This window comes from Drosophila yakuba, chromosome X, assembly GCF_016746365.2.
Source record: "Drosophila yakuba strain Tai18E2 chromosome X, Prin_Dyak_Tai18E2_2.1, whole genome shotgun sequence".
NCBI classification, from domain to species: Eukaryota; Metazoa; Arthropoda; class Insecta; order Diptera; family Drosophilidae; genus Drosophila; species Drosophila yakuba.
In genome coordinates, this window is record NC_052526.2 from 14,831,972 (window position 1) to 14,857,419 (window position 25,448).

The window sequence follows — 25,448 nt, forward strand, 5'->3', positions numbered from 1 at the left end:
AAATGGGTCGACACACGCGAAACGTGCACACTGCTTTGTTGTTGCCCAAGGAGGAAAGTCGCGCAGTGAATTTTTTTCTGGTAATTTTTCTTTGCTCCTCCTGTCACTCGCCACGTAAATCAGCCACACGAACCAAGTGAATAAGTTTAAATGTTTTAATAAACACGACAAAGACGATGTTTTGTGTGCGTGTATGTGCAATGTGCAAAGTGTAGCTACAGAATAAGTGTGAGAAGACAAACGCTCAGCGAAAAAACAATACACACACAGAAACACTGCAGCATGTACATATGTATATACATACATGCATACATACACTGGGTTTCTAGCGTGACGTGAAGTGTATATAACGAAGCGAAATGAAATGAACAAACGCAAAAAAGAGAAAAGTGGAGAGAAAATTATAGTGGAAAACACGCAGACATTGTGAAAATGCGCATAGATCATAACGCAATTGTAGTAGTACAATTACCAAAAAGCAAGCATTTTTGGAGTTTTTCTTTTCTTTTTTCAAGTTATACATGTTATTTTTTTTTGTTGGCCTCGAATACATACATATGTACATCTGAGTAGAGCGAGTACAGAGCAGTATACAGATACTCGCTGTTTTTGTTACTTATTTTTTTGCTGTATATGATTTTTTTTCGAAGTTATTGAGCTGAAAGTAGAGTGCAAAAACGATTAACGAGCCGAAAACATGTTGTAAAATTCCATTCAGCATTTCCCACCACTAGCAACAACAGCAAAAGCAAAAACAAAGCCGTTTTCGCTCGCTCTCTCTCTCCCATCCACTCGTTGCTGTTGTTGTTACTTCATGTACTATTTTTTTTCCTGTGTTTGCGGCTTCGTCATTCGCATGTATATATATGTGTGTGTGTGCGTTGCGCCTACGTGAGAGAGCGTGCGTGTATATACCCGCAACGCACAAAAACACACACACAGACGCAAGGCGATTCATGCGCTTGGCTTACACTTTGTTTTTTCTTTTTTTTTTTCGGTTTCCGTTACAGTTGTGTAGTACATAGCAACATAGAAACATCGCCCAAAAATCATATACATACATTGTATAAACAGTAAGTTGTTGGGATATGTACATATGTTTGTGTACATACAGCAGCGTGTGTGTGAGTGTTTAATTCTTTTGTTTCCCCTGCTAGTCTCTAACTAAATAATAATAACTAAGACTCTGGGTAAGTTTTTTGTTCGCATACAAACAGCTTTTTGACCAAAGAAACAACAAGAGAAACGCAAGGGCAGTTAAAGATATAACGAAAAGTGGGCGAAAAAGACAACAATACACATGCATACAGTCGCGTCCAGTTGAAGAGGACCGAAAATACAGGAATATATTTCGCTTTACCTGAGTTTTATTGCGTCTCCTTTTTCCACTTCCTTTAGTTCCGCTGCAACTCGGCTACCTACATTTATGCGTATCCTGTATACATATTACTTCCTGTTTCGCCAAATGTGCCATGTGTTTTCTGCTGCGCATTTAGTGGAGTTTTTCAATTTTAACTAGAAACATTTATAACGTCATTTAACGAAAATCCAATAGATGTATAAGGGGAAAAAACAAATTATATTTAACAGCGTTAAATTATCTGAATTCAATGTTATTTAATATGTTTTCAGCTTGAATCGCTTCTTAGAAACAATTTAAAATGTCGCATTTTATGATTCACTAGAGAGCTTTGGAATTACTTTTCAATTACTTTACTATTTTCGATAAATAGACCTATTTTTTGGTGGTCGACTGTAGCGACTGGCCCTACGTAGACGGCATTGCCAGCTGTTACCGTTGAAGACAACGTGTTCTTTGAGTTTCTCGTGTTTTGGCTTACAAGATAAGATATGGCATATTTTGGAGTTCCCCAGAGCATCTGCAATTAAAATAATTGTTGATAGTTCGTTCAGTGTTTATATAGCTTTAGTTAACGGCACATTATTTGAAAGATCCTCATTAGCGACACGCGCCTTTTAGTTTTATGGCTCTCCTTGTTCCATTGAAGATCAGGGATCCAGGACATTTCCAGGCAGGTAGAGAGCGCAAGGGATAGACATTCGCTTTGCTGACTGCTTTGGTCTCTCTCGCACGCTCAGCTGCTGTAGTTTTTGTTTCCCAAGTTGCAGCTGGCTAATGGGAGAGGAGTGGTGCGGAGAGGAGAGGGCAGCTGCATTTATCTTCTCCTCATCTCAGCCTCTCCGTGGGTCATTCCCCTTCTTGCTGTTGGCAATGACGTCGCGTCGCAACGATCGTTCGATTAAAACGTATTGGAATACTGGAATGGTGGTAGCAAGTACCCCAACTTCCCCCCAACACTCTTAATTCACCTTTCTGCATTCCACTGAGGTCATTCCCTTGCGCAAATTGCACGTTACACAATTAACATGATCATTGCACCCCCGTTTTAAGCCTTATTTGGTATTGAATCAATAAAAGCTTCCCTACAGTTGTCTCTAGATAATGCAGCTGCTGAGTATCACATTAAAAGAGTGTATTTTGATATGTAAGTTGTCTTTTTTTTTTATATCAGAAGGGCAAATCTGTAGCTTTGTATATTCGTATTTCAATGTATTTAAATAAAATAATATAATTATGAGCAGAAGTCCATAAAAATTATGTTTTCGTTCCTCAATATCAAGTGTCCACTGTACTTGTTAAGCTCGCTCAATGTTTTGAAAAACACACACATACTTACGCTTTTGGATACACTTGAAGTAGCAATAACAACAATATATGTATATAACAACAATCCAAGCTGACGATCAGCTGGAATGTTCGATGGATCGTTGATTGTGGCTGGCAATGCCGTTGTGATTTTGTTTCCAGACCGAGATCCATTCATGCATGCGGGTACATGACTCACTTTCCCAGCTGAGCGAATGTTAGACGCGGAGATGTGTACATGCATATATCTTTAGATATATGTATGTGTGTATGTATAAAAACAAGCTAATGTACTTAAATGGCCTTTTATCAGCTGTTTCGCACACACGCTCACGCGAGCAGTGCATAATAGTGCTGCTCTATTTACACAACTGTGCTCCAAATTAGCCTAGCCGACTACTGTTATCAAACTGTAAAGTTTTTCTGGCATTTTGTTATTGCTTTACAATTCGCTGGCGCTTTCCCCATCTCTTTCCCTCGTACACTGGTGAAAAATGCCTGCTAAATGGTGTCAATGAAAGGCTACATTTTTTGTTTATTACTATAAGTACACTATTGTTTGTTTAATTATTCACTGAACTTGTGTGTCATTGCGTTATTATTTGCTGTTTCGAATCACTTAACAGTTGCAAAACTCATATGTTTAAATTGTTTTGAAACTAGTTATTTTTTAGTTTTAATATGATACCACCCTTGGATATGATATTACCAAAAAGTTTTGTGCGTTCGTGCTGGACTTTCTTTTATTTTGGTTTTCGATTTCATAGTGATTTAGCTTTCACCCATCTGCATATGGAAAGTCTATGGGATTGTGGTACTCGATTACTTCTGTTTGGATTTTCTTTCATTTCTGGGCTCTCCCATTTTATTTTGGAGAGACCGACCTTCAGGTTACCCTGTTGTATTTTCCCCCCAACCTTTTGCTTTTTCCAAATTCACAGCCTGTGACGCTTTTCGTTTCTCTATTTCCGCATTTTCCGTTTTCACGCTGGAAAGGCGAGGTACACACTCTGTTTTATATATTTCTGTACATATTTTCATTTTCCTTCCCTGGGCTTCTGTTTTTCTTTCCTCTTTTTTTTCGGCATTTGCTGCTGTATGTTGTACATGGGAAAAGAGCAGCCCTCGAATTTGGTGACCATACCACCACCCCATTCCACCCGGCTTTTATTCTGGTTTTTGTGTTTCTGAGCCACCCAATGTGATTTAGGCCGCCCCACCCACTTTTGCGCCTTCGTTTGGCTGCCCTCGTTTTCTCTGGCTCCTCTTCTCCCCCTTCTCTTCTCTCCGTTGCTCGTTCTCTTTGCAGCTTCGTATTTTCCATTCTCCTTTTCCTCTGTTTGCCCAAAGTTTTGGCTTCCCATTCGCTTCCTTGAAATAAGAAAAGTTGCCCCTTCTTTCTTTATTTTCATCTGGGGGATCCCAAAGTGTAGGCGAAATACATATGTATATAGATATAGTATCCAATGGATTTGCTTCCTGCTAGAGCTTATTGGAAAGGTTATTTGATAAGTTTCGCTTCCAGTGAATTCAGAGACATTCTGCCTAGCTGGATTTAATGTAATTATTTGGTGCACTCACTTGTAAGGCATGATTATTAAAATATAAATTTCTAAAAAATTTATAGTACAACTGAATGACCACATTTACTTACTTACTTTACCTTCACCGAGTTAGCAATCAATTAAACATTGTTTTTCTTGCACTATATTCCGTATTTTGTTCGATTAGAGTAAAGCAAACGTTCGATTAGAGTGAACCAAACACCTTGACTGCCTTAAAGTTTCTGATGAAAATCGGCAAAGAATTTTCCTGCTCAGCAATCTCTGTTCTTGGTATTTTGTTCTTTGGGCAGCACGATTTTTTCCACCCGGCATTTTTATAAGCGGGAGGTAAATCTGCATTTTCACCTGCCCCTGTCACAAAATCCTAGCAAAGAGGCAGCTGCAATTGGCCTGCTGGAAAATAGGATCTATAATGGGTTATTTATGGTGGGGATTATGTTTATGTTAATATGGACTTAAAGTTAATAGCGATATGACACTTCTCACGATTTATATTAAATAAATCAAATGCTTGATTCGAATTTGAGTAGAGTGCAAAAACAGAATTTTAATTAATGACATATTAAGATAACGAAGAGGCAATAGACATCTAATGATGATTGATAAGATATGGAAATAGTATTGTGTTGGAATGGGTTCAGAATCGTTTTGATTGCTCATTAGTGATTAATTTAATTTGATTTGCCGTCATGAAGTGTAAGTTTAATACTTTCTAGGAATCTCTGTACCTAAGAACTAAAAGAATTTTTAAGTCGGGTAGCGATACAAAATGCAGCTTGCTTCCAAGTAATTAACTTGCAGCTTGCCGCTTGCAGTTTGCAGCTTGCCACGTTCCACCTTTCGGCGTTTTCCACCCAACGGCCCAAAAATAAAAAGTAGGGCTATCACCTTGCCGGCATCCAGCTTCCGAGAATGCGGAACATCTGCCTGCCTGCTAAGATCCGCGATCCGGGAATCGGGAATCGGGGATCCGCGAGATGCAGCCGGCCACCCAAGAAAGTACGCCTGGCACACTTCCTAGCGGGATCAATTCGCGGGATCTTAGGTAGCCCACGCGACTGGCACGCGCACCTTGCCTCCTTCGATCTTCTACCTGCCGCCCAACCACCCAGCCACCGCCCACTCGTACGGAACCCCTCCGCCGATCCTTAAATAGATCGTTGGCCCGCAGGACCTCTTCAGTCGAGTTCCACTCGTGACAAGTCCAACTTGTGTCCTGATCTAGTGATCTTGTGATTTCTTGTGTGTCTTACATTCAATTTGTTGAAAAACGTAACTTTGTGATTATCCCATTATGGATTTCAATTTCGATACTGTGACTCCCTGTTCGACCATGTCGTCTTACTATAACTTTAAGATGGCCAGGTATGTGGTGTTCTATTTAGTCACTTTGATTGCTAGTCAAAATATTGTATAAATGCGCAGCTTATTTACTAGTGACTTGTATTAAGAAATCGTTTGCTTTAACTTGTGGTATGGCAACCCTGGATCAGCGACTGTATGCAAAGTGTTAAGAATTTAAGTCTTTGTTAAGTGTATTTTTAAGTTATACAAAGTTTTACAAACTTATTATATTCTTTGGGGATCTGCTTGTAAACAATAGCTACAAGAAGGGTATTCAAATGAATACCTTGATTTTAACTTAACGCCTGACAACTCTAGTTTTAAACACTCACACACACACATAAATTCAGCTCAATGCGTGATACTATTAACGGAGATTCTCTCTACTTATTTGTTAGTTATTCATTGTATTTCGTTCATTAAATCGCGCAGCACACAACTCACGTCTTTGTCATGTTTTTATTGCCATCGTGTATAAGTAGAACCGCCCACCCATTCCACCCCCTCCCAACCCCAAGATAAGGGAAATTCAATTGAATCTAAACTAAATCGAATCAATCAACTCCTAGTACCAACAACAACAACAACTCTATCAACTCTTCAACTACTACAACAACTACAACAGCGCGCCTACAAGAACAGCAATAATAAGCACACACAAAGAGAAAACCCCATAGGACTTAAGAGAGGAAAGCACAGTGTGCGTGCACACATGTAAAAAGAGAAAGAGAGCAACAGCAATATTAGTACAACACAAGAAAGTTGAACAGAGGCAGAAGAGAAGCAGCAGGAAAACAACAACAACGACAGCAGCAGGCCAGCTGAGAGCGCTGAGCGCCAAAACAATTGAAAGTCGAGGAAGAGATCGATCGAATCGATCATTGTTCTTAGCCTCAACTCAATTCAACTGAAACTCCAATTCACCTCATCATCCTTTTCCCTTAAAACCGAAACTCACCTTCGATCGAGGGTGTAACTTTTGTTGATTCGAAAAACACACACTCGCAACTCTCAGGATATGTACGGCAACAATAATCCGGGTAGTAACAATAATAACGGTGGTTATCCCCCATATGGCTACAACAACAAGTCGAGGTAAATTTTTAAAACTTGAGTTCTTACGTTTCGTCGCCAGCCACATCCATAACTTTTGTGTTTGATCTTCCCATTCGATTCCCATTCGAATTTCAAACTCAAACATTCAGTCGAACTTCTCTTGAAAGTTTTGAAACAATACTATTTATCGGTTTTTTATTTTTGATTAACTGTGACCAATGTAGTAAATATGTAATAATCGTTTTGATAACTAATAATTGTAGGCTAGAGAATTTCGACTGTAGTACCCTAGTCCCTATCCCCATCCCCTCTTCCCTTCCGCCCATTCTTTACCACACATAAAACACACAAAACGTAAAGATGATACAGTGTTTACCTAATTTTTTTGCTACCCAGATCTATTTGGCGAACGAACAAAAGACCAACCCAACCTTTTTTTGAATAGTTTGTACGAAGAAGAAAATTCCCTGTTGCTGGAAAATAGTTTACAGTCAACGTTAATATTTGGTTTAGATTTAGATTTATTGGTTATGAAAGATCAATTTTTTTTACTTGTTCGAAAATCTCTTTTACTAGCAAAACTTGTCGGCATATGTGCATTGGTATTTGTGCAGGGAAGGATGTCGATTGCCAGTCGATAAGATCTTGAGATTGTTATCGATTTGCTGTCGATGTCGCTGGCAAAGACAACAAAAACCAGAAGAAAAGGAAATCATATTGAGTGGTGTTATAACCCCCTATTCATTTCACATTCACACACCCACACATTGTTTGGTTTTTAGTTCACTTGATTCTTTGTTTTATTTTTGCACTCTGATATTATCAGAGAATGAAAAGAAAAACAACGAGAACAGCCACAGGAATGGATAACAATAACCGCAGCAACAACAAGGAGCATTCATATAAGTATAATTAAATGTTACATGTGCTAGATGGTGCAATCAATGATAACAGAAAACCAATAATCGATTAAATGCAAAGGGCAATCAACACAAACGAACACACAAACACATTGATAGCGAAACAGTGCAGCAAAAAACAGTCAATCGTTTTAAGAGGGGGTGGTGAACCCCCTTATGAGTAACAAGCCCGCCCCTGAAAAGCTCCGCTCCCAATTGCAAATTAATTGTATGTTTTTTTTTCCTAGAAAATGTTCATTTCGTTCCAAGCAAACCCCTATGAAAAGATCTTACTTTTTTCCATTGCATAGGAATCCCCTCATTAGCTGTATCTACCATATAAATCGTTCGATCTAGTTGTTACGTTTGCGTTGTGCCATTTTTCATAGCATACATTCATGCGCTCGCATTTATCCCACACTCGCACACACTTTCACTTTGAATCAGATGATCGTCGTCTGCGTGTTTTCGTAATCGCGACATGCTTTATTTTTGTCCTATATTTACAGTTGTATGTGATAAAAGATAAGCAATATGCTAAAATGTTAACCGATCAACGTGAAACAACGTATAGTAACGCAATCTTCCATATTTATATATAAATATATATATATATTTACACATGAACCATTTATGAGATCGAACTGCATTTACAAAGACCGAACGCGCGCCATGTTTGGGCCAACAGAAGCGTTTTGATTCCGCTGGGAATCGAAACTTGATATATCTCTTACATATACATATACACGCGTAGAACAAGGCAGATACATGTATCCGTATCTGGGCAATTCGTTTGTGGCAAGAGGATTATAGAAACGGCCTAAAAACGTTCTCATCGTGCGGATTGTGCAACCTAAACAGTCTCACAATGTACCGGTAAATGTTCTTAAAACTGTTCCTCTCTCTTTTATCTCTTGTTTTTTTTTGTTTTTTGTCTCTGTTTCACACTTACTGCTTGGCGTAACTGTACCAAAAAATAATTACTTTGTTGCCTTAAATGCCTTTTATTTCGTTTTTGTGTTTTTTTTTTTTTGTCAATTTTTCTTTACTCGCCTCGCATTGTCCATATATCTTTCATCGCCAGATCTTCATTAGAACGTAAGCCTTAAGTTTTGCCTAAGAAATGACAAATTGACTGTTTTTTGCTGCCAAAAAAAAATGAATATATAAATGAAAAGCGGGGTCAAGAAGTGGTCTGATTTCTATAATGATATTCCTAGGGCATAAACTAAATGGAGAAAATGCAGAAGCAGCGTCATTCGTGACATTTTTATGAGCTACTTCTTCTTTCCCCCCTTTCTTTTTTTTTTTTGGGGTCGTATAATTTATGGCACATTATTCAGCAGTCGATGAAATGTAAACAGAGGCAGCCACAGAGGGCGCCCTCTCCAAATTTAGTGCATCACGTGCTGTGCGAAAATTGTGTCAGGACCTTGACATGCAGTAGCCTTAGGTTATGTACGGTTATGTATGGTTGTCCCTTTTCCACGCATGTGTTGGGAGATTCTACAGTTTATAACTAGCCTTAAGCACCGGTTGTTGTTGTGGTTATTGCGTCGCCATCTGACTCTCACTCACACTCTCACTCTCAGCCCCCAAAACCAAAGCCAAATCAAAACCCTAAGGCCCCAACATATCCCAATGCATATAGCCGACAAATTGCCTTTGCCCCCAAAGTTCTCTCACTCTCTGAATCCCTGTGCTGACCATCTCACTTCCTCTTGCGAGAGTAGTATCAGCAGCAAATGAATAAAAGCCAAAAGGCAAATGCAAATGCAAATGCAACATTTGCTCAAGGTCATAAAATGCCGAGCACACAACAACAAATACTAAAACATCAAACCGCAAGCAGAGCAGCAGCAGCAGCAGCATCAGTATCGCATCAATCAACAATGTCAACAATCAACACCAGCGCAGAGTGACCTTGCCAACGCATATTTCAGATATTTTTTTGCCTTTTTTTTTACTGTGCAATATTCATTAAAAACGAAAGCAAAATGCCAAAAAAGAAAAACCAACAGCGTGACTTTTCCAAGGAGTAATTGAGACTTATCTGTCTCACCTTTTTTTTTTTTTGCATATTTTTTTATTGTGCAAAATGAAAACAAGCTCATGAATATAGTGTGACCTTGCCAGCGAGTATTTGAGATTTCTGAGTCTCACTTTTTTTTTTTTTCGTACATATAGTGAAATTAAAAACTTCCTGCCCACACAAACACACACACACATATACCCCAGAAACAAAAAAAACACCCAACTCATAAACAAGAACCAAAAAAAAAAAACCCCTTCCAGCAAAAATTATGTAACGCCCATCATCGACGTTGTACCGCAGCTGAATTTAATCGTGTGTAGACATTTTTTTCCACAGCCCAGAAAGAAGCAGCCACCATTATCACCGAAAAGACAAGCGAAAGACACTCACTGACTCTTTAGATAGTATGTAGTTTTAATTTGCACGGGGGGGCAAACGCGCCAGCTCCGCCCCCCATGGTCTCCTCGCCAACGAAACGCAATGTTTTTGAATCGAGGACACCTCCAAAGCCCTGTAAGTAACAAGACTCTAAGACTATACTAAAGCCAAAGGCAAAAACCAAATATATAATAATACTATCGCGAATTATTGGGGAAACACAGCTTGTTAAATACTATAAACATCAATATATGTAAGCCCTAACTTAGATGTAAATGTATGATCTAAACTGATCTGCAGCCAAAATTCGACGTGGGAAGAAATCCGAGTTCCTAATCATTTTTTTTTGTTAATGTGATAAAAAGAAGTGCAAAAAGTGATTATTTTTTTAAATTTTTTTCAAGTGAAAATGTGCTCCAACACAAAGTGTCCGATATTGGAAATAAACAATGGGTGACTAGCCTAGTCCCATGATTATTTTTTTTCTTTTTTTTCGGTGATTCGAAAGTACAAAAAAAATACATCATGCTTTTCTTAAGTGCCAAAAAATAAAGTGAAAACTATTGGTTTTCATCTTATGGCAAATGGGGGTTTTGCAGTATTTGCGGTTGAATATAACTGAGGGATCGTTTAAAGGGTCAGGCTGTGTTATATTCTCCAAGAAACTGCAAAATCTTTACATTCATATTTCTCCTTTTTTTTTTTACAAACCAATAATGGTTTTCTCCTTAAAATTAAACCTAAGTCTTATGATAATTTGCAAACGAGACAGTTTACTGTACTCTGCAGCAAGTTCTCAGAACACATTAGTCGTAAGCCTAAGTTAGTGGTAAGAAAAGAATCGTCAAATCATCCAGCGCCAAAACATTTCTTAATCATTTTTAAGATATTTTCAAAATAGCTTAATAATCTATAGTAAATTGCGCTTTATACATATAATTTTGATAATTTTAAATGGTATTTTACCTAAACCAATAACAACATCATCATTTCTGTGAATGCTAATCGATATTTTCTCTTCCCCAACGAAATGGAATCGATTCATCGAACAGCGGAGGGCGTGGATTTGGCATGTCCCATTCTCTGCCATCCGGAATGGTTAGTATTCAACACATTTATATACACATTCTAACGCCTGAAATTTATAATTATTGTTAGCGATAAATTTCCATTTTCAATTGCATGAAAGCAATTAAGTAAAGTACGATGAGACAAAAGCTATTCATTTGAAACCAAATTCAAGGCAATGCATTTGATATTGACTGACTTTTGTATTTTGTTTTTTGTTCGGTTTCGTTTTTGTTTTCGTTTTTTTGATAATCATAACAATAATAATAATAATATAAATTTTATGCCTTTTACTATTTAATAGTTGTATGTTATTGAGTTTGTCTCATGAACGCTCTGGGGACACACGCTTTTGAATAACAAACAAATACTAAAAATAACATAACTGAATTATTTTATGGATGCTGAACAATTTCATTTTGGTTTATTGATAATGATGCAAATCAACTTAACAACTTAAAGTTTGCAAATTAAACTAAACAACAAAACCTAAACAAACAGAAACAAAATAAACAAGCAACGACAACACAAACAACTTATAAATATATGTATACAAAACCCTTTAAATAGAATAATCTAAACAATGAACACACAGAAATACAAATGCCAAGCAAAAATACCCAACTCACCTGCATGAGCCATGAAAAGCTAAGACAGTTTTTAATAGAAAAACCTTTAGGTATCGCCCTGCCACATTGTCCGTTTCCGTTTCCCTTTCCGTGTTCATTTCCGTTTCCGCCTCGGCTTTGGCTTCCGTTTACCGTTCTGCGCAGTCTGTACCACACTGACTAGCAAAAATATTGGACACACCTTGATGCCATCGCATTAGATGACACCAAAAAGTGCAAATTGATACGAAAAGAACCCATTACCATTACCACTACCATTATATGCATAAAAAATGCACTTCATGTTCATTCTAACTGTATTGAAAGCATAAATATCAAGGGAAAAGAAAACTAACTTGATTGACTTCTGACTCATTGTCATTATATTTTTGCCTCGCACTGTATTTCGCCTACCTCAATGACACAGACCCTCAGCAAGAAAAAAACACACCTTCAGTGAAATACTTAAACAGACTTAACACAACACACTAAAGAAAAAGCTCAAGAAAACTAAGAAAAGGGAAAAAACATTTTATGCATTTCTTGAAATTCCATGTTATTTTCTTTGGTTTTTGCAACCCTGTGAATGCCGTTTAGCTCACACAAAACAAATACACACACACAGTACGGATACAGTACAGTGAAGCAAGAGAATGTTTCGATTTAATGCTTAAATCAAATATCAACAATCAAATACAATTCAAAATCGCTGCACTCGAGTTTCAAGCACGCCCTTAAATCTAACCAATGAAATTCAAAGAATTAACGATTTTTCGGGAGATTTGCATTTGGAATATTGTTACCGTTAGCGTTTTTGTCGTAGATTTCTACGTTTTAAGCCACTCCGAACCTTCGTCACCTCATCCACTAACCAAGTTGTGTGTTGTTGTTGTTGCTGACCCGAAAGCAACGATCGATATATGCAATATATATCGATCTCGAGAACTTGAGAGCTCGTCAAAATAAAACAACCAAGCAGCAGCAAGTCAAACCGAACCCAACCGAAACGAACCACCATCCAATCCAATCAATCAATCAATCTATCTACTAATAATCAACCCCAAGACAAGCGATATGAGGCCTTCTCACAACACTAGAATATCTTTGTATGGTTAATCTGATTACAGTCACGTTATGCGTTCTCGCCACAGGATACAGAATTTTCATTTCCAAGTTCCTCGTCGCGTCGCGGTTACAATGATTTCCCCGGCTGCGGCGGCAGCGGCGGAAATGGTGGGAGTGCCAACAATCTGGGGGGCGGCAACATGTGCCACCTGCCGCCGATGGCCAGCAACAATTCGCTGAATAACCTCTGCGGACTGTCGCTGGGCAGCGGCGGTAGCGATGATCTCATGAACGATCCCCGGGCAAGCAACACCAACCTGATTGTCAACTACTTGCCCCAGGACATGACCGATCGCGAGCTGTACGCCCTATTCAGAGCCATTGGACCCATCAACACGTGCCGAATCATGCGAGACTATAAGGTAAGTGTCCTCCACCAAATATATATAAATCAGTTAACTAAAATATTCCCAATTAAATACAAACCCAATTAAATAACAATTTTCACCAACATCATCCAACAGACTGGCTACAGTTTTGGTTATGCTTTCGTGGACTTCACATCGGAAATGGACTCGCAGCGTGCGATTAAAGTACTGAATGGCATCACAGTGCGCAACAAGCGGCTCAAGGTAAGCTCTTTGATAACATCTCAAGTCGGCTAAAAGAGTGTGATAACTAATTCATTTTTATGTATAATTCAAACAGGTTTCCTACGCTCGTCCCGGCGGAGAATCGATCAAGGACACCAATCTGTATGTGACCAATCTGCCGCGTACCATAACCGACGATCAGCTGGACACGATCTTCGGCAAGTACGGTTCCATTGTGCAGAAGAACATCTTGCGTGACAAGCTCACAGGTCGTCCTCGTGGTGTGGCCTTTGTACGGTAAGTGCCCGATAAAGTTTATTATGCTTAAGATGTGCACTAAATCAGCAGACTTAAAGGTTCGAGGTTCTCTGAGTCCAATGTTTTATTTTGGTGATTATAACTCAAAGTTAGAGGTTGGAAGTATAGAATTTATCGACTCGAAGAACCTTTGAATGTAATGTATATAACCTTTGGCCAATTGTATTATTAGGTTTTCCGCTTATTATTTCAACACCCGGCTCATTATGTGTTTTCTTTCTTTTCTTTCATTTTTATAAACCATCGCTCATTTGCCATCATCCACGGTGTGTGTTATTTCGATCGATAAATCAAACTATACAGGTACAACAAGCGTGAGGAGGCCCAGGAGGCCATATCGGCGCTGAACAACGTAATACCCGAGGGCGGATCGCAGCCGCTGTCCGTCCGGTTGGCCGAGGAGCACGGCAAGGCGAAGGCTGCCCACTTTATGTCGCAGATGGGCGTGGCTGCGCCGAATGTCCCACCGCCGCCACCACCACCGCCACCACATATGGCCGCTGGATTCAACAACATGGTGCACAGAGGTAGATCAATAAAATCACAGCAACGCTTCCAAAACTCGCATCCCTATTTCGATGCCAAAAAGTTTATCTGAAATACAAAAGCCCAAAAACGAATACAAGATGAAACACACAAGCAAGCCACACACACAGATATAATCAAGAGCTATCTGCTGGGTATATAGTACATATATACCACTTAATCTTGAGGGTGTTTTCATCTGAACCTCTTGATTCATTTTGTTTTCATTTTTTTTTGGTATTACAAACAACAACAACAAAACAGCAGGCTACGAAAAACAATCCAACCAACAACAACAAACAAAACACTAACCAACAACCAACAACAAAATGAATGCATAATTAGTTATATTATTTGCTCTTAACTCGGTAATTCGTAATTGATTCAATTTATTGTTGCAATTTCGCAGTGCATATATATTATACTAATATATATGTCGTATATTTGGATAAAAAAAAAACAAACAAAAATTGAATTGTATTTTAATTTATTAGTGTAATTGGAAAATAATACAAAACTCTTAAAAAAAAATTAAAAATAATTATTTGGAAATCTTAAAAAAAAAGTAATTTTTAGATACTAACCTACAACTAAATAGAAAAACGGAAACTCAACGTTTTTTGTTTAGGCTTAAATCTTAAGCTTTTCTTTCACAACTTTGATAACAGAACACACAAATACACACACGTACACACACACACACACACAACCAGGCAAAAAACGGTAAAGTAGCACTTGAAGAAAAGTTCGCGTAGAAGTGTTCGTCAAAAAAACATTTTTTAAAACATTTTTTTTATGTGTGTGTGTTCCGAAGTGGAAAAAAAAACGTTTTTTTTTCCCCAGAAACAGCACAATAATAAAACAAAAAGCTGCAATTTTTTTTTAATAACAATAATACACCGAAATGCACATAATGAAAAATATATATTAACAACAAAGAGATAAACCAACCAAGGACTGAATCGATACCTAATTAAAAAAGCAAGAGAAGCATAACCCACTAAAAATATGATATATATTCTTACTTAAACGAAGAAAAGAGTGTGCAATTTTTTTTTTGGATCCTGAAGTTTTTTTTTGGTAAATTTTTTTCCTGTTTACACAAAAGACTGGTGCGAGACAACAGATGATGAAATAAATATTGCAATCAAGCAATCAGAACTGAATTATAAAAGTAAAACAAATCACGATATAAAATACAAATCTAAAGGAGTAAAAATTACTAAAGCGTTGCCGAGCATTAACCTGTAACCCCTTTTAGATCCACTTACCTCTTCAGCATCTTCAGATCGCATCAATAATATTGAAATCGAATCACGCCCTTTTTTTTTTGGTTTTAATTTGCCCATCTCTACCAGCGACAACAACAACTACAATCTACTGCAAGATAAACAACATGAAAAAAAAAAACAAGAAAACTCTAGTATTTCTGTTTTTCCAACTGCTATCTTCTATCATCAAGTTTATCCCATATATCGACAAAAATGAAAAACACAAATAATTAACAAAACAAACAAAAAAAAGAAAGAAAGAAACCTATTTAGATATACTTATAATATACATATATATTTCACTATATGAAACCTATTCTATAAAATAGCGTTAAATTTTAATAATTATTTAGTTTGTAGTGCGTTAAAAGCATTTCAAAACAAAAATCAAGTATATAAAACAAGATCCCGAAAGTGTGACCAGAGAAACTGAATATAATAAAAGGCGAAAAGCAAAACAAACGTAAAACCAAAAACCAAAATTGCAAATTTTTTTTATTTTTTTTCAAGTTCAAGCTAATTTGAAAAAATGCAGTGTTGGAAAATGCCAGTTGCATCTGGATGTCATATACTTTACAACGGGAAGTTTTTCTCCCAGACTCCTTTCACAATTGTTTTTTTTGTTTTTTGTTTTTCTTTTTTATTTTTGATCTTGCTTATCTGCCTTGTGTGAGTGCGTGTGTATGTGTGTGCGAGTGTGCGTGTGTTGTGGGAGCGAGAGAATGAGACGGCAAGTGAGTGTTGGCAGGATATATCACCATTCCCCATCAACCACGCGTCCGTGCAAGAGGGTACGAACGAGAGCGCGAGTGCAGATTTCCCGTTACAGTTACAGTACCCAGGCACAAGAGACAGAGAGAGGCGGACGACTGTGTGACAGACAGAGACACAGAGAGAGACACTGTGAAAGTGATTAGAAAGAAGTGAAAGGCGCATGGTAAGTATGCGCGCACTCAACCGAAACGATAACGGGGTGCTGCCAAAAGTCACACAACCACCCCCCTCAAAAAGAGAACCTCTCAGAACCCCCCTCTCATAAACCCCCATCTTTTTTTTCTATTTTTTTAATGTGATTTTTTTTTATGAATGGATCGAAATATCAACGATAAAATAGACACGAAACCATCAACATATTGTTGTCTCTCTCTATGAACCCATACACCCCTTTATCGGTTCCAGTGCAAAAATAAAAGAAAACACTTTTTTTTAAACTTTTTTTGCCAGTGTAATTCATAATAACATTTTCTTCAAGTGAAAACTGTGTGCTAAGCTATGTTTTTTTTTTTTTTTGTTACTCATCTCTGCCTAGTGCTCTAAAAAAAAAAAAACAAAATCAAAAAAATCGCATAACCAAATTTATTTTGTATATTTTTTTCCGTGTCAGTGTTTTCAGTGTGGATATTTAAGGAAACAATTTTATATATTTACATAATTGCATTTACAATAATTTCTACCAAAACCAAGCAACAAATGTGCAAAACTATCCGAACTTATTTGTAGTTATAGCTTAATCCTCCATTTATTTTAGTTGGATCCTTAGCTTATATTTTTTAATGGCTTTTTGTTGTTGTTGTTTTCCATTTTATCAAAATATCATTTGCATTGTTTTACTTTGAGTGATTTATGAAATAGCTAAAAAACGATTTCATTTTATCTTGACCTTTATACAAAAATTCAGTTTTTGGGAAAAAAATCGCATTTAATTAAAACCAAAAAAAGGGAAAAGGTTGAAAAAGATTTATAAGTTGTTCACAAAACCAATCATGTGCCGAAATTATTTTATTTATTTATATCAGACAGAACGCTACCTTTTGTGTTAAGCTTGTGAAAGTATAATACGATATCCTTGCAATACAATGGTCATCGTGAGAAATATGTAAACGATTCCCCTGATCAATGGCAAGAATATCTTCGAGCTTCGGAAATGTTCGCCGAAGACAGTTTGGATTACAAGTACTCACTTTTAGTTTGGTTTAATTTTTTTTTTAGCTTGACTTTAGTTACTGGACTCCCGTTTTCTAGTTCAACCCGTAGTTTGTGTTTCTTATTGTATTTCGCATTTGTTGTTTCCAAGCCGTAGATACTCTATTGTAATTTTATCTACTCACAGCACTAACCCAGTACCGATCGCTTTTCCTTTTCTCAGACGAAGGAAAATCGATCGACTCATCTCATTTTCATTGATTGTTGTTGACAAAAGATGTGTTAAAAAAAAAAGAAAAACAAAGAAAAGACAAGATCTTAATAATTGAATAATCTCTATAAACCATAAAAAAAAAACAATCTTTTTATTCCCCCATTTCATCCAAAAACCAAGCAACCCCACAAAAAACTCAATATGCGCCGCAACTAATCCAAGTTGTACAATTTTTTTTTCGTTTTGTTCCTTTTTTTTCATTATAGACGGAGCTATGGAAAAATTACGCTCATTATTCGATGCTATATGCGATGCTATCTTTGGTCTCGATAGTAATTATTCCTTTTTTATATACTTATATTTCTAATTAAAACTACTCCTAGTCGTAAACTAGCATAGTTTCTTGCTTTCCTATCGCAGAAAAGCAAATAATTATAGAGCTTTTTTTTTTATTTGTTGAGAGCCCTTAAGACAGATCTAGCCGAGAGATCAAAATCAAAAATCAAATAACCGAGTCTATAATTTATATAAGTAGAGTCTATCAAGAAGAGAGCACACCCCACACAGACACACACGCACACAACACACGCACACTCATGCGCTCCCACATAATTGAGAAGACAGAAAATAAATGTTGAATTTCAGTTTTTAAATTTCTCATCAATCTATATAAAATATATATATTTATAACGAAAAAAAATACTTGAAAAAGAAGCCGAATTTTCTTTTTAAAGCGTGCCATGTTTTTCGTTATTACTTTCTCTCATGTCATCATCCAGCTACTAAAACCATCTCTCTCTCTAAAAAATGGATTTAGTTACAAGGCTAAACTTTTGGCTCCTTGGCATTTGCTCTAACGCTTTTTTTTTCTTTTCGAGCATCTTCCCGGGACGTAGAGCGCTATTTGGAAAAGTTCCAATTGAAAAACTGCCAAAAAAAAAATTGTACTTCTAGATGAAACCCAATTCGAACTTAAATTGAAACGAAAAAAAAGAAGATATAAACTAAAATTGTATTTAAAATTCTAATGCTGGCCTTCCCAAAAGAGTTAAATTGCTAACAAAACCTGTGTTTGCTTGTGCTTAATATTCTTCACCCCTTATGAAAACTAAAACCGAGATCTCTTAGAGCCCCTCGTTTTGAAAGTTTTGTTTAGTGTTTTTCATTAGATTATCGTTTAATCCAAAATCCCCTTAATGGTCTGCTTTGTCTGCTCTGCGAACTCCTTCACCTACTTCATCAAAGTTATCCAGTTCGTAAATGTTTCTCGCTAAAACAAAAAAATTAAACTAAACTAAACCAAATACCTGTTTAAATCTCCAACTAGATATTAATTAACAACTATATAAGACATGTTTTGCTTGCTAATGTTCTTTGAACGCACTTGAATATTTGTATGTGAGTGTTTGACATACGCCCACAGATCAGTCATAACATAAAACACACATAAATAAATAGACCCATCACCAGATCAGTCATCAATTTATTTTGATAACACCAATCCAATTCCCGTCCCATCCCAATAGTTCCACGTAACTGAAATGGATACAGAACAGAAAACATGGCACGTTTGATGAAAATTACGAAAACCCTTTAATCGTGTGTCTTATCGAGTGGGAAAACCTTTGTAATCACAAAAAGAAAAAAACAAATAAATATAACGCAATTACAAAACTTCAGCTTGAATTAAAACTACATGAAAATCCCTAAAGTAAATCAAAAGTAACAAAAATACAAGAAACCAAACAACAATAAACACTAACCAACCCAACACCATCTAAAAACAAGAAGGCAAACAAAACTCTCTAAAAAAAATACTAAACCTAATTAATCTCTCTCACCTAGGCTAGTTAAGTCAGGGCTCTACCAGAATGAAGGGATAAGTTATATATTAAGTTTTTTTTTTTTTAATGTACTTATTTATATAGAGCATGATACCTTAAAACACTATTGAAACATTATACTAATAATTTTTGTTTCTTTTTTTTAACCTTTTCTTCGCTTTTGCACCTTTTATCAATCTAGGCGATAACTTTGCCGATTTGCTTGACGGATTGTACCGCAGGAAGTACCATTATCCTTACTTATAATTGACACCGCAACAGCAGCAGCAACTACTTCAACATCAGCAGCAGGCGTTGGGCTTCACCAGTGGCTCCAATAATAGTATTGGCAATGGTAATGGCAACGAGAACAACATGCTACTTTACCACCAGCAATACCATCAACAACAATCACAACAACAGCGCCTGGGCAATGTTGCTGCTCACAATATAAGTCCGAATGGAAGCAATAATAACATTAACACGACGAACACCAATAACATTAACTTCAATACAATACGTCAGAATGGAGTTGCTGCTCTTCACTATCTGCAGGAGCAATTGCAATTGCAACAGCCGCAGGATCAACAATCACAGCAACAGCAGCCATTGACTATGCCATCTTCGCCGCCGTTTCAACAACAATCACGCCACTCACAGCACAATGGCAGCAGTAGCAGTCTTGGCAATCAGTTGCTTGCCATAAGCAACAACAATAGTTTCAATAATAATTCCAATCACTCCAATAGTTTTACTGGCAATTACACCAACGGTAGCGCTTTCACCAGTAACGGTGCCATTAGCAGTAGCAACTTTACCAACAACCCCACAGGCAGTGGCAACTTCACCAACAACCCCACAAGCAGTGGGAACTTCACCAACAACCCCACAAGCAGTGGAAACTTCAACAATAACCCCACAAGCAGTGGGCACTTCACCAACAATCCCACAAGCAGTGGGCACTTTGCCAATAATTCGGCCGGCAGCAGCAACTTCACCAACCATCTTTCTGGCAGCGGTAATTACACCAACAGCAACGGAAACTTCACCAATAATGCAACTAGCAGCAGCAACTTTGCCAGCAATGCAGCTAGCAGCAGCCATTACAACAAGAACTGCAGCAGCAACGTCGTTGGAAACAGCAATACGGACAGCTGCAGCAAACACACCAACAACACTAATAATCACCACACTTCGCCGCAGCACGACTTCAGTTTTAATATGTCGACGACTGAACAAGAACTGCATCAGCAGACACTTAAGCTGCAACAGCTGCATCTTAGCAACAACTTCAACAACACCACAGCAGCATCAACAACATCAGCGGCAGCATCAACTTCCACATCAACAACGGCAACGGCATCATCCACAAACTCCGCAAATGTCGGATTCTTATGGCGTACATAACCAGAGAGTTGAGAAGCGTATGATGAAGGCAATCTTCAAATTATAAATAATATATAAAAGAAATTTATATATACATAACTATGAATACCTTATATTGATCATCGTAGTATCAGCATCCATCGAAACCATATACAACAACCCAAATTTTTATGTTCTCAAACCACAAGAATTAATTTACTATTTTTTTTTTGTATGTTCCTCACTTTAACCCTTATGTTGTAGTTGGTTTTTTTTGTGCTTTTTTTTGCGAGGAATCTTTTTTTTCTTTTTGTAACTAGCTCTAAGGCAAGACACGTATATGTATACAAATCATAAATAATTATATATATATATATATACATAGAATGAGAAATCGACGAAGAAGGAGATCTTTTTTTGCTTAAACTTAGAGAAAAAAACCTATGAGAAATACATTTTTTTGTCACATATTTATAACGTATAATCATAAAGAAAAACGTCAAAATATATTATACAAACACACACATATATATCTATACTATAAAACATACTTATAGGCGTGATGACATAAGCTCCGATTGTTTTTTTTTTTCTCTGTCTGAAACTGATTTTTTTGGCGCGAACTATGCCGCAACAACGTACACGGCCATCGTGTATGTTTATAGCTGAAGTTAATCCAGATATATGAATACATATAATTTTTTTTTCATAATTTATAAATCCAATTTTTTTGTCTATATTATACGTAACGAAATGGCTAAAATGACTGGACATGCTCAAGTTTTCAGGCTGTTTATTCATACATACATATTAAACGAAAACAAACAACTTAGCTAGAAGTACGCTTGAGTAGGAAAAGGAGAAGGAGAAAGAGAATCAGACAAAATTACAATACAAACCCAATTTTTTTCATAGCTATAATGAATATGTTTTTTTTTTAATACGTATAAATACTTTTTTTGAAATCCATTTTTTTTATTAGTTTATTTTACGAAACAACTTGAGCATGTGACAGCAAGAAAAACAAAAAGTAACATTCAAAAAGCGACTAACAAAGAAACGTGATAAATAGCCCGTCAAAACGAAAATCAGAGGAAACCGAATGGGAAAGATGAAAGAAAGAATAGAGACACAATCGAAAGTAACAAAAAAAAAACACGTAAAATCAATGGAGTGACTTGGTTTGATTGCTTAAACTTAACTTAATTCGAAAAAACGCATGGATAACGTTTTAACTTTGTATTTTATTTTACGTTTATGTTTTCTTTTATTTGTTCGACACAGTTTTCGAAATTCTCAATTGGCCAGTCACTCCATCTGCAGGCAACAAATATTTTTTCGGTGTAGGCACATAAGTCAATGAAAAAGAAACACAATTTGTAAACTACAAACTATGCGATGATCCTTTTTGCAAAATTCTATCAATACTTTTATTAATTACTTATAAACAAACAAAAAATTTGTGGAAAAATTTTAATTTGTTAACAAAAAAAAAAAACGGAAAAAACACAGAATTTCAATTTTATTTTATTATTTTACTACCATGTCTCTGGCTTAAAACAAATTTTACAAGAAACTAAGAAAAACCATTATTTAAGGCAACTTAATAAACATTTTCGACACAAACAACATTACCCCTGAGTTTTCTTTTTATTTATACATATGCTTAAGCCTATAAAATCTCTGTTCCCGAGGATTTTGTATTCCCCCGAGTTAGTGTGACCTATAAGTCAACGAATTAAGAGTAATAAACAATGATTAGATTTAAGCGAAACATGCAGATGGAAAAGTTAAGAGGCAGACTCACAGTAAACACTTACAGCTTGGTTGTGCTGATTACTAAATGTAACGATTCAAAAACAAAGCAAAAATAAATACAAATAAATCCGACAGTGCGTATTAGCGAATGCAAACAATTATACACAAAATCGAAAGCGAATATTGAATCACTATGTAAGCGACATTCATTCTAAAGCCAGCCCCTCCAGTCGGGAAGGCGGCGTCGAACTCACTTAAATCGAATGCAAATAGTCTCAACCACAGTAGCCTTAGTGCGTAAGCGGATATATAGATAACGAATATCGGATATATCGGATATATCGAATTAATCGGAAGCAGAACTCATACATGCATATGCATGCACCTTAGCGTGCATCGATTAGCGTCGATTGTCTCGTGTAATTAGATTAAGCCACGGCAAACCAAAAGTAAATATTAATATTCATTTTTTTCTTGGATAGCGAAATGAGCGAATACTTTTTTTTGTGACTATTTTTTGAGCATGTGACGAAAGGCAAATCATAAACGAACTTGATTTTTTTTTTGATGAAACAAGTTTTTTTTCCTCGTAATTCTTTAGAGAATTTTTTTCTTTACTCATAAGGAGCCAAGCTAATTTTGTTGTAATACCGAGACCGAAATGTAGGCGCAGCAACTGAATAGAATTTTTTTTTTGGTAATTTTAATAACTAACGTTGTAGAACAAGGTAACCTCACTGAAAACCTAATCGCAAATACATTTAAAATGTTGTTCAATAATAACTTAAAGCATGAAACGTGTTAAGTAACGGAATATACATTATACATTTTTTTATATCAAAGTAAATGTGTCTAGAAGGTAATAATCTTTTTTATAAAGAAACAACCAAAATACCAGAAATATGCATACAATTTTTTTTCTAGCATAAGACAAAGCGTTTTTTATATAAACATATATTATACAAGAAAATCCAAAAAAAAAAGAATACAAAACAAAAAAAAAACTAACAAACGACTTGAAAAGAACCTCAACCAAGCGGAGATTATGGAGACAGACCCCAGATATAGGTTCAGATTCAGATAGATATATTCTTTTTCTGCTTCCGTTGAAGAAGTGATCGAAGTTAGGCAGATATAGGCGCTTTATCCTATGAAACTTTTTGGTATTATTTCGTGGTTTCAATTTCGACCATCTATCTGCTCTATTTCCTCTTAGCCTTTAACCCAAACGTAGTGCCCCTTGTAGCGCTCATCTTTCATCTAAAAAATAAGATAAAATATTAACAAAAAAAAAACAAACAAAAAATACAAAAAACGAGAAAATATATACAATTCAAAGAATACAAAAATGAGACATACTTAGATCTAAACAAATGGCAACTACCAGAAGGAGGAGATACGACCGCCCGCAGAGGTGAAGTCATTTTTTTTTTGCATAGTGAGGTTAACACTAGATCGGATGGCGATGATTGTATTTGAAACGTGAACTGCCCTATGAAAGATTTTTTAAATACCGAACACCAACTTAAGCGACAGAAGAAACAACAAAAAAAAAATATATATAAATAAAGAAAACGAAATAAAATACAGATTAGGTAAAGAAGAAAATCGAGAAGAAGGAATACTATAAAATGCCTACAAATAAATGCATACCTAAAAGCAATATACATACATACATTCATACATAGAACAAAAGTTTAGTGGAACAAAACAACAGTTTAAATAGCAAGCAACAAACAAAGGGAATATATTCGACAAAACAATTATATTAACTATACCGTATACAAAACGTACATACATAAATATATATATATATATATATATTATAAATATTAAGCCCCGAGCGGAAATTTTTTTGAAATAACTAAATATTTAAAAGTAATAAACGTAATGTAACGTAATATACCGATTAAACGACACACACACACACACACAGACAGACAAAAGACAGCCGACAGACTCGTAAATGTTCGTAGTCCGTAAAACTACACGAGAAAATGGGAAAACCAATATGAAAAACTTGAATTTTAACTCGTTTATACAACAACACATATATACATATATTAAACTAGCAGCTAATTGTTGTACTTAAGAATGTCACATTACAAGAAGAGCAAATAAACGAAAGAACATTTAAAATTCAAACAGAACGCAAAAGTAACGGCCGTTTTCATAGAGATGGGATCTTTTTCGAGGTAACAGTACGCCTAACAGCATGTGGCAGCTTAACAGCATGTGACAGCTTAACAGCATGTGGCAGCTTAACAGCATGTGACAGCTTAACAGCACTGTGGATTCAATAACAGCGATCGGTTAAGTTTTTCAAATCTTGTTTTTAATTCATTGAGTTTTGTGAAAAATATTTAAAAATTAAATTCCCGACGTCAATCGATTGAGCATTCTGTTTCGTGATCGACAAGGTACGACTTTTGACTAAATCGCATATTTCTGAATGGCTTTTTTCCCATAAATAAATTTCAAACTAAATTACGAGCCTAACGAGGTATTACATATAATTTTTGGCTAATTTTTTGCTTTAAAAAATATGTATTTAATCGTCCTCCAGCCAAAATAAGCCGCATTCTTGAGCAAATCGAACGCCCAGTTCAACTTGGTTGGTACTATCTACGTTTTTGACAAATTGAAGGCTGACACTTGAGAAGTCAGAAGGCGCAACGAAGATGTTTGATTAGAGTTTGACCCCTGCTATAACATTGAAATTGGAATTAAGTGTAATGGCACAGAACTCCTTATCGGTCACACGTAATTGAATGCAACACACTTATCACTCTTGAGTGGCTTGCTGTAACCAGTCACTCGTTTTGTGCCCACCCAAGGAGTTATATCATCGCCGATCTTTATATCTCTCTAGTGGCGAGAGCAAATAAATCAAAAATCCCGCAAAGTGCCAGAGTAATAAGTACAATTTGCTACGAATTACGAAGTGTATCGAACATGCCATAGTATACAAG

At 36.3% G+C, this 25,448-nt stretch overlaps 1 protein-coding gene across 1 annotated transcript; it reads left to right on the forward strand.

Annotated features, from left to right (window-relative positions):
• LOC6525459 (uncharacterized protein DDB_G0283357) lies at window positions 1–24,633 on the forward strand. Its single transcript, XM_039377474.1, is given in 9 exon segments — window positions 1–80; window positions 6,147–6,672; window positions 10,998–11,043; window positions 12,773–13,108; window positions 13,211–13,318; window positions 13,395–13,576; window positions 13,901–14,124; window positions 17,797–17,862; window positions 19,556–24,633. Coding segments are annotated over 8 exon segments (2,244 nt in total). The 5' UTR covers window positions 1–80; window positions 6,147–6,595; the 3' UTR covers window positions 20,761–24,633.
• Window positions 24,634–25,448: the final 815 nt, after the last annotated feature.